Source organism: Octopus bimaculoides, chromosome 18 (assembly GCF_046866305.1).
Source record: "Octopus bimaculoides isolate indiv1 chromosome 18, ASM4686630v1, whole genome shotgun sequence".
NCBI classification, from domain to species: Eukaryota; Metazoa; Mollusca; class Cephalopoda; order Octopoda; family Octopodidae; genus Octopus; species Octopus bimaculoides.
In genome coordinates, this window is record NC_142945.1 from 2460179 (window position 1) to 2479077 (window position 18899).

Below are 18899 nucleotides of genomic sequence, written 5' to 3' on the forward strand. Positions count from 1 at the left end.
TAAACTATGTTCCTTATTTTCCCTTGTGGAGCATATACAAATAGGTTTTTTGTTGCTGCCCACTCTTGAGCAGCCAACATACAGTTGTCCATGTGAGAAGCAGGGCTCTTCCAAGAGAAGACCAGTTACAGACAGTGTTTGACCCTGATATTTGTTTATGGACATGGCAAAAGTCACACGAAGGGGGAATTGTAGTCTTCTGAATGTAAAAGGAATGTCTGCTCCTGATAGAGTAAGAGGAATTCTTGGAATAAAGACGTCATCCCCTTTTGCACATTCAGAAAGAATGGTAGCCTCGATAATGTGCGACACCATTTTCTAAATAATGCTCATCTGTTATGTTCAGGTTAAAATTTCATCAACATCAAAAATATATGAATTTTCATGGGAGTTATGGCCGTTATGCAAAGAATATAATTTCCAAATTTCATAAAGATCCATTCAGTACTTTTGGATAAGAAAACAAATGACTAATGTGTGTGTTTGTGTGTGTGTGTGATGGGTGTATATATGTATAGATATCTGTATGCATGTATATATGTATATATGTATACATGTTACATGTACATCTATATATATATATACATCTACACATATGTATACATATACATGTATGTATAGATCTATATATATATATATATACATCTCTCTCTCTCTTTCTCTCTCTCTGAAAGTATCTGTCATTACAGTATCGAAATGGTGTACATATACATGTATATGTATACATATACATCTCTCTCTGTGAAAGTATCTGTCACTACAGTATCGAAATGTGATTGTTTCAGTTAGTGGAATAGTTTCATTTTTAAAGTGAAAGTATTTGACATGAGTGTTTTTGTTTCACTTTTGACACGTAATACTTAAATAGTGGAGGAGATATTATGTTGCCGTGGGCTCGAACTCTGCAAGAAGTTAATAATTCTTTTTGACTAAAACACAACTGGAACCCTAAGTAAGGCATGTGTAAAATTTGAATGAAATTGGTTGCGTAGTTCTCGAGTTTTAGGGATTCACACAGAGAGACAGACACACATTCTCATTTTTATATATATAGATGAACTGAGACACAGAACCCCCCCCAAAAAAAATAGTTCAAATGATGAACCAATGACAAGCACAAAAGTCAACCCTGAACATGGGCAGAACATTAGATCTTTCAGCAAAAGGCCTGCCAGATTCATTTGGTTAAATTTACCAAACTGGAAAAAAGATGCAACTACAAGTAGGAAAATTATAGTATTTAAAAGGGTGAACGTTTGGGAAAGCCAGGCACTGCTATGGCTAAGTGGTTAAGAAATCCACTTGGGAAGCATGTAGTTTGGGGTTCAATCCCATTGCTCAACAATTTGGGTGATTTCTGCATCCCTGTATGTTAGCACTTCAGCAAAAAGAGACTAATAGAATAAGTCCTGGGGTTGATATGTTCAATTAAACCCTTCAAGGCAATGCCCCAGCATGGCCAGTCCAATACCTCAAACCAGTTAACGAATAAAAGAACAATTTCAAAATAATCATTAATTATTTACATATGTAAAACCATTAAACCTATTGAAAAAAAAAAAGACAATGAAAACATGGTAAAATTTTAAAAGTCTTAAAAGAGCAAACTGCCGGTACCTGTCCATTATGCCCAACATCTGTTTCCTGACATCTTGAGCTCTTTTTAATGTACGAATTTGGACAAAGTTTTCATAGCACCAAGGACTGGAAAATTTATTATTTCTCCAAGAATTGTAAACAGCCAACAGAGTTAAATGGTCACCTTCAGGCTGGTGAAATTTGGCCTTGCGTTGGTCTGCGAGTGCTTGTTTGTCCTGGAAAATAAGGTCAGTTTTAATGAACAAGGGAATTACACTTTTAAAGTAGAAATGTGTGTGTTAGGGTTTCCTTGTCTTGACATTTTAAGATAGCTGTAAACGAGCATCACCATCATATAAGTGGTGTGAATTTCCAATCTTCCATGAAAACATATCTGGCCATGAAGGAATATTACCTTATTTGGAAATAAGTGAGGGTTGGTGACAGGAAGAGCCTCCAGCCACAGAAAATCCACCTCAACAAATTCTGTCCAAGCCATGCGAGCATGGAACTGTAGAAATGTGGACGTCAGAACAATGATAACAAACCAATACATATTTCTATTTAAAAAATAATTGCGTGACAGAAGCTATCTTAATCCCCACTTAAAAGAGTATGTTGTGTTAGAACACATAATACTGCGTTATTTATCTAGAGAGAACCACTCATATGGTCTTTTGGTGCATATAAGCACTCGTGTTTTACCACCAATGTACCACAGTCTATACTGAACATTAACAATAGTAACCATTCTGAAGACAAACAGGAATTACTCAAATATAATTGTAGACATTCTTAACCCTTTTCCAGAGACTAGGAAAAGTAAAGAGGTTTCATTTTTTTCCCTTTTCTAAAATCTTCATGAGTTGAAGTATTACACAGAGAATAAATTCTGTGGTGGGTTAGTAATTCATATCTCACTGAACGATATTAACTTCTGTATGTGTGTGTGTGTGTATATATATATATATATATATATATGTTGGACTACACTCTCGGAATGGTTGGCATTAGGAAGGGCATCCAGCTGTAGAAACATTGCCACATCAGATTGGAGCCTGGTGCAGCCTTCTGGTTCACCAGTCCTCAGTCAAATCGTCCAACCCATGCTAGCATGGAAGGTGGACATTAAACAATGATGATGATATATATGACAAAATATGTATATAAAGGGCGTGTGTGCACGCGTATAACTAACCTTTGGTCGATAGAATACATTCTGAACAGACAACATTGATACAATTGTTAAGATTTCATCACTGCAGGATAAATGAACTGACATTATCAACATCTTGGACAACATGGGTTCCAGAGGGAATTCAGCCATCTGTAAATAGAGAAATCACAACAGTAAATATATATATATATATATATATATATATATATACACATACAGAAGATAGGAGTCCTGTTTATAAATGGAGAAATCACAACTGAGATTGGGCATCTTCTGTGACCAGGTTTCTAACAATTAAGATATTGGAAGGGTTTAGTAAAAGAGCTGACAGTATGTTCCAAACACAGACCTAACAATGTTAAGGGGAAGACTGGATTTTTTTTCCTCTTCAGCAACTGATTCTCTCAGAGTGAGATAAAAAGAAGCATCCAGATCAAGATTAAAACGAAACATCATCTTCACTTTTACACATGTTTTTCCAAAGATATACAAACAAGACCTTTCACTTTCTCCGTCTTAAATCATTGGTATGGCTCTGGCCTATGTATCTATCCGCACATCATCTTTCCAGATCTCTCTTTGTCCTATGAATTTCTTCTCTCTATCGACTCAACAACCCACATCCAAACCAACGCATACACTTGCCACAATCTATGGCCCTGGTGTCACCTCTCTGTTTGATTCAATCATTCAGTTAACAGTGTACAACTCCCAGAGCATGTTCATCTTATTCCTCTTCCAATCACTTCACAATACCTCACTTCTCAGCTATACCCATGCTTCATACACTCTTCTCCTCATAAATGGTTTATCAGTTTAACACATTAGTCACCCCATGTACCCCTGGTGGCTCATCGCAAACTTCACACAACTGCCAGATGCATCACCAGTGGTACGTTTTCATAATTTGAGAAAATATTTCATTTTGCATTTTTGACATGGTCTCGAGGATATCTAAATAACATGAGTGCTAAATATTAAAGTTTAATTATGGAATATTGTAAAAATGCAAAAAAATATTACATTTCTTTGTAATTAAACTGTATGCAATGTGACATCACTGGTATGTCCCAGTGACAGGTTGTGGTGGTTAATGTGTTGAAATAATAACATCCCTGACAGGATGAGAGATGAGAGAAGCAACTTACCCTGCGGCCAAGTCTTGTCAGTAAACCTTCGTCATCCAGTGCACTCAAGGCATGAAGTTGTTCCATGGCTGAGATCAAAGTCTGCATGGGAGGTGCGTCCATGAAATCGAAGGAAAGAAGATCATTAATCCCCATGGCCTTTAGGGACAACACAGTGCTGGCCAAATTTGTGCGCTGGATCTCAGGGACATTTGTGGGTAACATCTCATCTCGATAAGCCCGTTCAGTGTAGAGTCGATAGCACTTTCCTGGACCTGTACGACCGGCACGTCCAGCCCGCTGTTTGGCTTGAGCCTGTGAAACACATAACAGACAATGTGAAATAGTGACAGGCAACCCTAATCTAACTTCACACAATGCAACACTAGAAAGGAAGGTTGCACTTACCTGAGATATGGGTGTCACAATAAGTTGGTCCATTCCAGTTTTAGAGTTGTATACCTTCTGTTTCACAAACCCTGGATCTACAACATAATAGATCCCATTGATGGTCAGAGAGGTTTCAGCAATGTTTGTAGCTATGACAACCTGACAAAATTGAAAAAAAAATTACTAATTTACCTTTATAGGGAAATCATTTCTGTGTGTATTTTATTTTTTCACCACTACAAAGTTCTAGCTAACATTATACAAGTCAATCTATCTATAAATAAATATAATATCAGTTACTACCAACATTTTTCTTTCACAGTATATCATTGCCTCTGATTTAAATTCATTCATATCCTCATCATTAAATATATTTTTATTGAACTTAACCAGTGTCTTACTTTTCTTGATCCTGGTGGTGCTGGTTCAAAAATACGGGTCTGCATTTCACTGGGAAGGGCACTGTATACAGGTAAGATGATCAACTCAGGTACTTCAGGTCCCAAAGCCTTCATACGTTCGTATAAGATTTCACAGGCTGTGTCAATTTCTTCTTGACCAGTGAGGAAAAGTAATATGTCTCCTACAAGAAAGACAAACAAACATTTATTCAACCACACAGAATTTACTACAACACCAGTTACCATAGAAACTACTACAACACTTAATGAATTTAATAAACAGACACACATTCAGTTTTATCATATCAGTAGATTTTAGTCACCACCTCAAGTCCTGATGTCTCTCAATCAAAAATAACCTGTAACTTTTTTGATACCATTCCTGGTTCTATGATATAAACTTTGTTTTTAAGTGATTTAACGCTTTAACATTTAAAGCGGCCTAATCTGGCCAAAATATTCTACTTGTTTAATGCTCACATTGGTCATATCTGGTCTCTTGCACTTACCCTACAGTGTCATTCTAAAAATTAACAGCCGCCATCATTGAAATCTCAAAGCTCTCTCTCCTGAAGACTAACTATTAAGCATGTTCCACAGACAGACATAAAACACACACACACAACTACTGACCTGGTGGCTCCATCAAGTGGATCTGCATCACAGTTATCATTGCAGCATCTAAATAATCAGTTTCAGCTTCTTTGGTGTAAAGAATCTCAACAGGGTAGGCCCTGCCAGGGATTGTGAAAATGGGCTGAAAATGGAAATACAAGTTTCATTTACTATTGTCGTTCATAGCAGATGAGGGGTGTAGGGCTATCTAGGAATCAAGGAGTGTGTTATGTGGCACTGCACATACAGTACAGAATTGATGGTGGTGTCAGATCTGACCAGCAATTCTATGAAGAAAGATATTCCAACCATGACCATCCTGTCTTTTCCTTTTTGTAGGGAACCCAAGACTACACTATTCAATGTGGATTGTTCTAAAACAGTGAGGTGTGATTTGAGAGAGATATGGCTGCTACCTCTAGCAGGTCAAGTGACTATGTTACTTTAACATACCATGATGTGTTGTACATGTGGCAGTTTACAGATATATATAGAATAGTGTTATCATACATGTGGCACCTGGCAGATATACATAGGGTTGTGTTGTACATGTAGCACTGAACAGATATACATGTGCACTTGACAGATATACATAATGGTATGTTGTATATGTGGCACCAAATAAATATATTTGGTGGTGAGTTGTACATGTAAGAGTGAACAGGCACAAACAGCAATGTGTGATATTTGTATGGTTGTAAAGAACCATACATGTGGAAACTGTAGAGGAATATACAGTTGTAAGCCATACAATGCTGTCGTATGACATCAAACAACCAAATACCTAACAAAATAATTGATAATTCTAAAGCATGAAATCTTGTCAAAGAATAAAGTAGAAAATAAATTTTTAGATATTAAAATATGAAATATATTTTAAGATATAACCTACCCACCTGGTTTACAAATGCCCATCAACTATAAGTTATTAGGTAAAGGTTTCAAACACCTTGTAGAAGGTAAATATTACAAGGTGTATAATGACCACAACAAATATAAGTGGTCAACTAAATACATGAAAAATATATGCTTGACTAAATATGTGAAATACGTAACTGACAAAATAACTGGAATCTATGTCTTAGAAAAGAAACTGAAATGAAGAAATCAATGAGAATACTTACAGCTTCAAAGAAGTATTGAGAAAATTTCACTGAGTCCAGAGTAGCTGAGGTGACAATTAATTTCAATTCTTTCCGTTTCTTGACAGCCTGAGAAAATAGGACAATAAATCAGAGAATATTTACTATTTTAGATCCACTACTACTACTACTACTACTACTACTACACATATACATTCACATGCATGTAAACTCAATACAGAGTGGACATGGTTCACACTGAGGTTGACTTTGCCTTTAATCCTTTCAGGCCTTGTGCTTAGAGTAGAAAAGAATATTTGAACTACCAAAAAAAAAAAAAAAAAAAAAAAACAAGATGTGAAATGAAAGTGATTGAATTATCAATTAACTGAATGAATACCATTTAATTAAGTTCACTACATACCGCCTTCAGTAAGCCAAACAATACATCTGTGTGGATAGTTCGTTCGTGGGCCTCATCCAACATGATTACAGCATATTGTAGTAAATCCGGATCAATCAGACACTCTCTCAGCAACATCCCATCCGTCATGTACTTGATCTTTGTCTCAGGACTGGTGCAGTCTTCAAAACGGATGGTGTAACCAACCTGTTGAACAAAAGTTGTAACAATGTGACACACTAGCATCATTTCCACCCAAATATAAGCTATCAGTTCTTTTATTCTTTTCTTTGTTTCAGACATATGACTGGCCATGCTAGAGCACCAGTTTTAGTCAAACAAATCCAGGGTTTATTCTTTGTAAGCCTAGTACTTATTTTATTGGTTTCTTTTACCGAACTGCTAAGTTACAGGGATGTAAATACACCAACATTGGTTGTCAAGCATACATACACATATATATATATATATATATATATGTATGTATGCTTGACTTCTTTCAGTTTTCGTCTACCAAATCTACTCACAAGGCTTTGGTTGACCCATGACAATAATAGAAGACACTTGCCCAAGGTGCCATGCAGTGGGACGCGAACCCGGAACCATGTGGTTGGTAAGCAAACTACTTACCACACAGCCACTCCTGCGCCTGTGTTGTTTATTTTCAGGTTTGTCTGCTGGTCTCTTCATTCTAAATCCATTCTGTTAACTCTAAAACTACTGAACCAATAAAATCTAAATCTTTAATCAAGTTTGTTGTTTTTTTATATTTGAAACTTTTTTTTTTTTAAGATTATCCTATTTTAAATATAAATATTTGTTTTTTCCACCATGTCATTTGAATATTTAATTTCACATTCTACTTCAACTTAATGAGTCCTATCAACAGCTGGAATGACAGTCACTCACTCATGCTCGATGGTGCTGGGGGTCACCATAGGTTAGTGGCCCCACAAACATCATCATGCATGGAGCTGACCAGGTCCACCAGTGCCTCCCATCACTGGCAATCCCATACTAAGCCCTCTGCAAGTTTCAAAATGATGGCAAGCCTCTGGGGATCTTTCTTAATCACGTCCAGCCATCCTGGTGTAGTGCCTGCTGCCATAGGGCCTCTTTCAAGCCCCAGTTTCTGTGCCAAACAAGAGTAAGGCCCTGGTAGGATGATCTGGCGGGAGGCACACACACAGTCCTCCACTGGAAATGTGATGGTACCATCTGATGGTCCTCGGGGATCTGCTACCAAAGCCACTGATCCTCCTTGCCAGGGTCTTCAGGTGAGTCGAGTGAAGACCAAGCTGTTGCATGTCGGCAATGGCCCAGACCCCCCCTTGCTCCATATTGGCCCTGATGTCATGGAGCTTGTCAGCCCCTTCACCTACCTGGACTCCAACGGTCGGCAACAATGGAAACCTGATCCCAAAGATCAACCACAAAAGTGGTCTGGCTGCTGGGGTCATGCACTCCCTATGGAAACTCCTTTGGCACCACTGCTTCATCTCCCAGAAGACAAAGTTCTGCATCTACGACATGTCGGTTCCCTCCATAATAATAGTCAAAAGTATGAACTATCTTGAAATACTGCCCACATCTCTAACCCTAACCAACCCCTCATCTGCTCGGTCATCTCCTTTTTACGACTAACACAGCCTGTATCATTACTTCTTGTCTGTGCCTCTCTCTCACCAGATTTTTAGGGAAGAAACAATGAAAATGTGTTTATTAAAGAGGGGGAACGGCAATGGTGTTGTGAGGTAAAAACAGTAACTAAATGGTATTACTTACCTCTTGTCCTAAACGACAACCAAATTCTTCAGCAACTCTTTTAGCCACTGACATGGCTGCGACACGTCTGGGTTGGGTGCAGCCAATTTTACCTCGAATTGTGTAACCTGCTTCAGCTAAATACTGCGTGATCTGGGTTGTTTTGCCAGAACCAGTTTCACCGATAACAATAAGAATCTGGTTATCATTGACAGCCTTTTGAGTGAAAGAAAAACAAAATGTAAATACATAAAGTAAATATATTTATAGCACACACACACACACAAATATATATTTATACATATCATATCTGCAGGCTTGAATCCTAATTATTTAGTGTAGTTTAAGTTCAGTTAGAAGAAATGAAGGAAAAATTAGATTTATAAATCTTCATCCTCATTTAATGTCCAGCTTCCATGCTGGAATGGGTTAGACAGTCCAACAGGGTCTGACGAGTGAGAGGACCACATCATAAGCCCATGGCTACTTTGCCTTGATGTCCATGGTCAGATGCCCTTCCTAACCAAACAGTGAACTTCATAACTTGCTAAGTCTTAACATTTCATTGTGTTGCAGAACAGCAAATGAAGCCATCAGTCTCCAAACCTCAGCAATGGAAGAATCTGAACTCAGCACCACAATTCAACAAAGCATTCATCAATTACACAATATCGTGGTAGATTACAGAGGTGGACTTCACCTCCCCATAGAATCAGTTTACAGTAGTGAAGTGTACCTCTCCACTTATTTACAACTTACTGTAAAGAACTGTGCCTCCCCACAGGTATTTAAAGCCTGATATCGGACAAGAATAGTTTCTGCTACTGAGCATAATGCTGTACCATTTACAAGAAATAAACCCTACACCTCCCAGGTTGACACTCTTCTGATTCAAATCCTCATCAACTACATTTACAAATTTCTCAATTAAAGACAACTCTCTTCTTACAGCAAATACATTGTTGAAGACTGATTCTTAAAACATGCATGATGGTGGTGATAACGATGATGATGATAGTGGTGATAATGGTGGTGGTGATGATGATGATGGCAATGGTGGTGGTGATGGTGGAGGTGATGATGATGGTGGAGGTGATGATGATGACGGTGGTTATATTAAACACATCTTTATTATAGTAAAATCAATCATGACAATGAAACAAAGTGTGTGGATGTTGCTGGGAGAGTTGCCATCCACAAGGTTATTAATGCCAGCAATTATCTTACCTTTGTTAATTCATCTTTCAGTTTATAAATGGGCAAACTCTGACGTTGTTCCAATATGGATTTCTTTTCCTTTTTCCCATACGAAGCTTTGGATCCTCCAGTAATGTGTTTTTTCCATTCAGGGATATCGTTTGGCATCATCCCCACTCCCCGCATATTAGCAGCCAATTTACGTCCTTCCACTGGATACAAAAAAACACCAATATTAATTACAATTAATTCAAAATCAATAATTAATACAGAAATATTTTACAACTTCACTGAAACATTACAAGACCCATCAAGCTGAGCAAAATCACGGTCATGGCAGATACCAGTGTCACACAAATGGCCCTCGTGCTGGTAGCACGTAAAAGCACCCATTACACTCTTGGAGTGGTTGGCATTAGGAAGGGCATCGAGCTGTAGAAAACCATGCAAAATCAGGCTGGAGTCCGGTGCAGCCTTCCAGCTCAGTCAAACCGTCCAACCCATGCCAGCTGGACAACTGAAGTTAAATGACGATGATGATATACTGGCCTCTACTGTCCTGCAGTTGCTGACCTCACTTTAACTCTTTCAATTGACTCATTTCTGTATTTTCTATCGCCCTATTGGCATTATACTAAAAACACTGCCCAGTCTTTCTTGATCCTGCTCTTATCATCCACTCCATCGGCCCACTGTTATCCCAAGCTCTCACTTCATCACACTGTTATCCTTACACGACTTTCTCCATCCTCCAGTCCAACATGACACTGTTATCCCACATCTCACGCCTCTAAAGCCACATGGATCAAACATCTTCCTCCCCAGTGAATGTGAAGGGAATGGCTGTTCTAGTTGCAGCAATGTTCCAAATTCAAATCCTGCTACAGCAATTAGTCTGTGACCTTAGACATGGGAGATAACTTGGTCAGTCAAGTTGAGTGGGAAATATGTCTCTCTCTCTCTCTCTTTATGGTTGAGTGATTTCGTGTCTGCGACAGCACTCAACTGTGAACACACTCTTAAAGTACTGGTCCATTGACAAAATATTTATGGAGCAAAACGTACTAGCAACAATCTGAAGAAATGAGGAGAGTGAGAGAGGAAGAGGATAGAGAGAGGTGTAGAGTGAGATACAGAATGGTGAAGAGAAAATGCTACAATTTGAAAGGAGTGAAAAATTAGGAACCTTCAGGCATTGGATCTATCCAGTGGTTATTTAACCCCGAAGGAATGTTGTCCATCTCAGCCTCCCTCTGAGCTTGCTTTAACTCCCTGCGTTCTTTCTGAAGAGCAGTTTGCATCATTGCTGACTGAGATAATGAGCCATCAGGGTTCTGAAATAATAATAATAAAAAAGAGTGCGACTGTTAACAAATGTTTACTGCTTCTTTACTTTCTGGAGGAGTAACATCAATCTTATAAAAATAACAACAACAACGGTTTCAAATTTTGGCACAAGGCCAGCAAAACTAGATCACATTGATCCCAGTGCTCAGCTGGTGTTTATTTATATTGACCGTGAAAAGATAAGAGGCAAAATCAGCCTTGGTGGAAACAAACAGCTAAAATCAGCAGAAAGTGTGGAAGGAAAAGAGGAAAGGTGTATAGATCTATGGACAGTTGTTTCACTATTTAAGAGTTATATCAAGGAACCAACTGGCTTGAAACCTCCTTCCCTGTCAAATATGAGTGTATAAGGAGTTAAATCTTGCACCTATGTGTGTGTGTGTGTGCTGAGGGGAGGGGTTATTTAACTAAACAGTGTAAACCATTACCTTGACAATCTTCACAGGACTCAAGTCAAGACCCCCTTGACGGCCGTGGCCCTGTAGAAATGGTGGTTCCTCTTCTACAAGTTCTATTTCTATATCTTCATCTGCAGGAGGAAAGCAAAAAATACAAAGTCAGATATAAAGAAAAGATTGAACAGAAGAGTAAAAATCACGGACAAACGTTCCATATAGTTGTGTGTGTGTATGTATACATACATATATATATAGATATATATATATATATATATAAAGTATAAGGAAAGGAAAAAAATATATAGGTGTATGTCCATAAAAGGGATAAACTTACCTGAATCATCATCTTTTGGTATCAAGCCAGTCTCCTCATCAAAATCGGGAAGCTCTGACTTATCAATACAATTGGCAGCAATCATTTGTTTGATTTCCCAGCGTTCAGGTGACGAAATACGCTTCACTCTGTTCCTATCTGCAATAGCATCTTCCGGTTCTGGAATGTTTATCAATGGCATTGATGAGGGTCGATCAGGATTTCGAGACTGACTCTCTTCATCTTTCACTTCCCCACCAACAAGACGTCGTGTACGCTCCACATCCAGATCTTCTCCAGTTTCTTGATCAACATCCTAATTCAAAACAGGAGAAAAATTTTTACAATTATTATTCACTGGCAAAAACAGCAAAGGATAAAATAATATTATCATCATCATCATCCAGTGTTTTAAATCTAGGTTTTTTCTCCATTAACAGGGATGGCGGGATCTACCTCAATGCCATAGCAACTGAGGTAGGTAGATGCCGCCTACCCCAACCTTTGGGCTGGTTGGTGCCCATTCTCCTTTGCTATCATGAGGCTTTTTTGGAGCTGGATTTTCTACAGGGAGCATGCCCTTGCTTACCCCCAACCTCAGTTTCTAGACATGAGTGGTCCTGAGACCAAGGCCTCTACCACGATTTTTAAGAAATGTGCTGGAAAACTAGCTCAGGAAGGCAAGGATGCTACTCCCTGAGACCCCTTTCGGAGCCCCCCTACCTAGGTTGAATTTTTGACACAAGGTTAGCAATTTTAAGGGGAGGGGACAAGTTGATTATATCAACTCTGGTACTTAATTTCATCATCATTATCTTTATATGTCGGTTTCCATGCTGACAGGGGGGGGGGGGATCCTCACAAATCTAAGAACAAGAAACCTGACAGAAATATAGAAGAATTTGTACTCACCTTCATCGACAGACTGGTTTTAATGCCTGTGAATGACAACACCTTCACCTTGACTTTCAAACCTCTCTGTACAACCTCATTCACATCGGTCACACGACCCTCTCGACGTAACTGGAAAAAGAACCACAGACATTCATAAAATTGTACAAAACATGAAATTTTGAGGAATCATTTTTTTTTTTTAAATTTAAAGAGGCTTAAAACCAGAAATTTGGGGAGGGAACGGGTGCAATTGTTTCAATTGACTTTAGTAGAGTAATTACAAAATAAAATACTTATTTTATCAACTCTGGAAGGAGGATTTATAGAGGGACAGCAGCAGGATTAAAACTCAGATGAAACAGCATGAAAACCACAAGGCATTTAATCGCTTGCTTTATGGTACCCACCATTCACTGAACAGACTTCTGCAATAAGGAATTACCATAATTTCTGTAGATTCCTTCTCTGTGGAAGTACAAGGTGGTTGTAGCCAAGATAACGGTAGTTGTGATTCTTCAGTAGGCAGTCTAGTTGTGTTCTTCATTATTGCAGTTCTTTAAGACATTAGTCATTAAAAGAACCTCAAAAGGAGAAGAAGAGGGTCAAACAAATTCATAAATGAAAGAGGTGATGGACACCACTGAACCTGCTGGACAACCATAAGTGGTGTTTGTCAGGTAAGAAGACAAACAGGATTATACATGTAAACCTGAAGATTTCATGCAATAATACATCGATGGTTGATTCCATATTTATTGACAAAAGGTAAGTGAAAAATGGGGCAATCAGTTTCTGCAGGAAAAGAAGAAAAAAGGGAAAATGAAAATTTATCCAAAGACATTAGAATACCTGAGAAATGTGGACAAGTCCTTCCCATCGTTTTCGGAGACCTTCAAGTTGAACAAAACAACCAAACTGCATAATAGTTGTAACTTTGCCATTGTAGATCTAAAGAAACAACAACAAACAAAGAAGAAACATTATTACAAGGTAACAGTGGAAGAAGAAATACGAGACAGGTAGACAGAGTAGCAATAGAAATATTAGACAGGTAAATGGGGTAGCAATAAAAATATGAGACTGGATAGTGACAGAGACATTGGACAGGTTAGCAAGTTAAAGGCACAGTCACATTGGTATTAGGAAGGGCATCCAGCTGTAGAAACCTTGCCAGATCAGATTGGAGCCTGGCGCAGCCTACTGGCTTGCCAGTCCCCAGTCAAACCATCCAACCCATGCCAGCATGGAAAACAGACATTAAACGATGAAGATAATGATACAATTCACATCATCAAAATCTTGAAGCTACAAGATAATTTATGATTAATTCAAAACAATGTGAACAAATAGGCAAATCATTTGACAGAGTAACCTGAATTTGAAAGGGTTAAAGGCCGTGCTCCAGTATGTTGGCAATACTGAAACCAGTAACAGAATAAAAGGACCAGGTAGAGAGGTTTGTTGGGTTTTATTTTTTTTTAATAGACAATCATTACAGATGGAAGAAAAAAGATGCTGTGAAGTAGTTCATGCCTTTTCCAATGATATCTAGTCAACACAGCTGCTGTGAAATAGCTACAAGTGACAATCAAAACTGTATGTCTACCTCACATTACAAAAATTTTAGCCTGTATTTTGCAATATTACATATTTATTTCTTTATTGCCCACAAGGGGTTAAACATACAGGGGACAAACAAGGACAGACAAACGAATTAAGTCGATTATATCAACCTCAGTGCATAATTGGTACTTATTTAATTGACCCCAAAAGGATGAAAGGCAAAGTCGACCTCGGCGGAATTTGAACTCAGAACATAATGGCAGAAATACCGCTGAGCATTTCACCCGGCGTGCAAACGATTCTGCCAGCTCGTCGCCTTAAATATTTTACAATATTATAACATTGGTTCAGTTAGACTCCCTTAAAGACAAGGATCCCTTGATTAAACATTACATCAGAGCCCCCTACAGGGCTTGTAATGGTTCCAACAGGCACAGAGACAGTAGTAACATCTTCAATTGCTACACTAAACACTTTAACAGCAAAAAAATGGCATTCTTTACATTTTGGAGAGAAAAACTAATTTCAAAAGACATTTTAAGCTTACATGCAATAATGACTACGAAATGAGTTCTGTTAATCACAGCACACCAATTTAACCCATTGACAACCAAATTATCAATACTAGGTTAGTTTTTCTTTTTTTTTTATCGTATTCATTAGGTCATATATATCTTTTATCGTTTACTTGCTTCAGTTGTTAAAATGTGGCCATGCTGGGGCACTGACTTGAAAAACTTTCAGTCAAATGAATCAATAATAGGACTTTATTTCCTTTTTAAGCCTGGTACATACTCTGTTGTTTGTTTTTGCTGAACCACTAAGTCACGGGGGACATAAACACACCAACACCGGCTGTGAAGTAGTGGTGGGGGACAAACACAGACACAATGACACACACACACACACACACATATATGTGGATGCGCAATGGCCCAGTGATTAGGGGAGCAGACTCGCAGTCGTAGGATTGCAGTTTCAATTCCCAAATTGGGCGTTGTGAGTGTTTATTGAGCAAAAACACCCAAAGCTCCATGAGGCTCCGGCAGGGGGTGGGGTGGTGAACTCTGCTGTATACTTTCACTACAACTCTCTCACACTCTTTCTTCCTGTTTCTGTTGTACCTGTATTTCAAAGGGCCAGCCTTGTCACACTGAATCCAGCATGGACAATGGACATTTGATGATGATGATGAATATGATGACGAGTGGCAATGAACAGAGTAACAGGGTAGATGCTGTTGTGGGAGGATCAGAAGAGAAAGGAATTTGTGTGAAGGCTTAATGAGAGTGGAGAGAGCAGGGACAGAGTAGTAAGGGCGATGGAGTGGGTTGTGTTAGGGGTAACCCAATAAAACGCTAAAAGAATAACAGATTACCTGTCCACAGCGTGGTTCCATTGGCATGTCACCACTCCTCTCCTTCGTCTGGTCTCTATCAGGTGCCAGTTCTCTGCGAGTACGGTTAGGACTATGTGATTTGAGGGAGTGTCTCTTGCATCTGTCTGGTGAATATTCATAATCATTGTTGTAGCCATTCTTGGAGTCTTTTGGTGATCGACTTCGTTTCCTGCTCTTAGACTGATAGTAACCACTATCATCTGGAGATCTGCTGTGCTGTCTTTCACGGGATCTATGACCACGCCCTCGTGGAGATTTACTCCATCGTCGACTGCTGGGTGATCTGCTACGATGACGACCCCTTGGTGATCTGCTGCGATGGCGACCTTTTGGTGATCGACTACGTCGTCGTTCTCTTGATTTGCTGCGTCGACGGTGCTTCGGGGACTTTTCGTGGCTCCTTGAGTGTTTGTGTTTGGTAGAGTCATTATGTGTTTCCCTGTAAAAATGAAGTAATAAGGAATGAAATTAGTCAAGTTTTTTTAGATAGTCTACTTCCCGATCCAATAGCCTCATTCTTAGGTATTTCTGGAAGTTATCATCATCATCATCATCATCGTTTTACGTCCGCTTTCCATGCTGGCATGGGTTGGACAGTTTGACTGAGGACTGGTGAGCCAGAGGCTGCACCAGGCTCCAATATGATCTGGCAGAGTTTCTACAGCTGGATGCCCTTCCTAACGCAACTGTTCCATCACATGTGTCTCTATACTTCACATCATAGTTACATGCTTCATTCCGTTTAAGGCGTAAACATGGATTCACTGTTCAATCATTGCTAAATAAACAAGACATTCAATGAGTTGTTTAACTCTTGGTCAGCCTTGACGTAGTACACTTATGATGAAATTCTAGTTTATGATTCCATTTTTTTGTTTTTTCAAGATTGTAAATGTGCTTTGGAAACATTCGGCTGTTATTTCTAGTATATCAAATGACCAAGTAGAGGTTCCTTGGTTCATTTGTTTTTAGGTCCAGCAATGTATGCAGGGGAGGTAACTTTGTCGGTCCTGACTTGAAATTTGAAGGAATAATATACAGAATTTATCGATTGAGGTTGACCATACCTTCTGTCCAGGCTCTGGCAAGACCTTTTGAGAAAGACCGGCAGTTACCCAACGATGGTATGTCAAATCATTAATTTCTCATTACTATATAAACAAACATCAACGTTTAATGATTAAATAAATAAGCAAAATATTAAAAAAAGTTTACATTATTTACATTTGACGGATATTTGTCCTCATCTTGCTTGTTAACCCAACATTTCGGCTGATGTACCCTCCAGCCTTCATCAGGTGCCTTGGGGAAATTTTGGACCTGGGTTCTCATTCCAAAGGTATTTTTCAATGTTATTATATCAGCCGAAACATTGTGTCAACAACAAACAAGATGAGGACAAATATCTGTCAAATGTAAATAATGTACATAATTCCTCATCTCTTAAATATCGAACTGTATTAAAAAAAAAAGTTGATCAAACTCACTCTTTGGGTTTCTTTTCTGCAGGTTTCTCAAAAAGTGCCTCTAATTCTCCCATCATTTCAGTGACGACTTTCTTATCTTGGTTCTTTTCATAGTCATCATCAAGTAGATTCTGAAAAGAGAAAAACGTTATTTCATAGAAATAAAATAGTAATGCAAACAGCATTTTAAACCAACAAACCATTTACCAATTTCCAATCAGCTCAATACTTTAGCACCAGAGTTTTCAACTAATTAACCAAAGATAACATAATTATATAACCCTAACTCCAATATTACACAAATCTAATCAAATGAATCAATATGTAGATTGTGGATAGTTTTCTGTTGCTACATTTAACTTCAGATACAATCTGCTAATTACAACACTGGACAATGACAACCACTAAAACCAATTTGAATTTTAATTTAAACCTACCCTCATACTAGGGTTGTTTGGTAGAGCCAGTCCAGGGAAAAGCTTTCGCTTCAATTCTGCATCAGATGTATTTTCTGAAGGCACCGACTTAGATGAACTGGAATCAGATTTGGGCTTGGGTTTCATCTTTTGGATCAACCGCAGCAAATTGGCAATCAAGGAGTCCTGAAACAAACAAAAAATTATAATAGGAGGGGCATTTAGCTGTACAACAATGCCTCGACAGTATATTCATCTAACCCATGCTAGCATGGGAAAATGGACATAAAACAAACAACAAATATTAACACTTACAGAAAATTCTGCACCATTTTCTTCCAAGACTTTCTTGAATTTCTCGAATGTGTCATTTTTATCAGAAAGGGATATGACAAATTCAGCTGTTAAAAAAAGAGATCAATTAAAATATTTTCTGATGCAAATTAAAGAACAATTAAATATTTTTGTATGTTTAAGCATATTTGTATACATCAGGCATGGGTAACTCTTTCCTATCTTGCTTTCTGAGATATTGCTTATCATAAAGTGGCCCACACCACTGTAATAAAACATTTAACAAACATATGTAGCACAATACACCACACTAGAGTATGGGTAATCACTCAACTAGACCTTGTTGGAGGGAAAAGGTGAGATTTTTCAAATTAACAGAGTCAGACCTAAAGATTAAGTCATGAAAATCTTCGTAAAAAAAATTATGTTTATATAATTGTATAGGCGTAGGAGTGGCTGTGTGGTTAAGTAGCTTGCTTACCAACCACAGGGTTCCGGTGGGCAAGTGTCTTCTACTATAGCCTCGGGCCGACCAAAGCCTTGTGAGTGGATTTGGTAGACGGAAACTGAAAGAAGCCCGTCGTGTATATATGTATGTATATATATATATATATATATATATATGTGTGTGTGTGTGTGTGTGTGTGGTTACGTCCCCGTAACTTAGCGGTTCGGCAAAAGATACCGCTAAAATAAGTACTAGGCTTACAAAGAATAAGTCCTGGTGTGGATTTGCTCGACTAAAGGCGGTGCTCCAGCATGGCCACAGTCAAATGACTGAAACAAGTAAAAGAGTATCGTTCAAACTATGCCAAAGCTGAATGAAACCAAAGTCGGTTTCACACACACACAAGCTTTGTCTTGTTTCTTGAACGTTACAAGATACCATCGTTTCACTACTCTGGGCACATATTTTTAGCTGTTTAGTTTAGTTATGTCAATAATACACCCGAGAAAGGGTCCGAACGTCACTATCGCATTTATTACATTCACCTATGGCGGTGGCCAATGTCGTCATACGATAGTAGACAGCTTCGTTACAGTCACCAGCTTATCTTACCCAGCCAAACAATAA

General features: G+C 38.4%; 1 protein-coding gene across 3 annotated transcripts in view; it reads right to left on the reverse strand.

Annotated features, from left to right (window-relative positions):
• LOC106871512 (ATP-dependent RNA helicase DHX8) overlaps positions 1–18899 on the reverse strand; it is a 143879-nt gene that overhangs the window by 1893 nt on the left and 123087 nt on the right. For all 3 annotated transcript variants that reach the window (XM_089365602.1, XM_089365603.1, XM_014918015.3), the window contains 19 exons: positions 17846–17931; positions 17552–17716; positions 17136–17245; positions 15628–16087; positions 13536–13634; positions 12705–12815; positions 11814–12108; positions 11510–11610; positions 10921–11068; positions 9765–9946; positions 8559–8753; positions 6795–6980; positions 6413–6499; positions 5307–5430; positions 4674–4855; positions 4291–4431; positions 3904–4197; positions 2777–2905; positions 1618–1814 (listed from right to left, as the gene is read on the reverse strand). In XM_089365602.1, the coding sequence (XP_089221728.1) occupies positions 1618–1814; positions 2777–2905; positions 3904–4197; positions 4291–4431; positions 4674–4855; positions 5307–5430; positions 6413–6499; positions 6795–6980; positions 8559–8753; positions 9765–9946; positions 10921–11068; positions 11510–11610; positions 11814–12108; positions 12705–12815; positions 13536–13634; positions 15628–16087; positions 17136–17245; positions 17552–17716; positions 17846–17931 (3292 nt within the window). The remainder of the gene's footprint in view (positions 1–1617; positions 1815–2776; positions 2906–3903; positions 4198–4290; positions 4432–4673; positions 4856–5306; positions 5431–6412; positions 6500–6794; positions 6981–8558; positions 8754–9764; positions 9947–10920; positions 11069–11509; positions 11611–11813; positions 12109–12704; positions 12816–13535; positions 13635–15627; positions 16088–17135; positions 17246–17551; positions 17717–17845; positions 17932–18899) is intronic.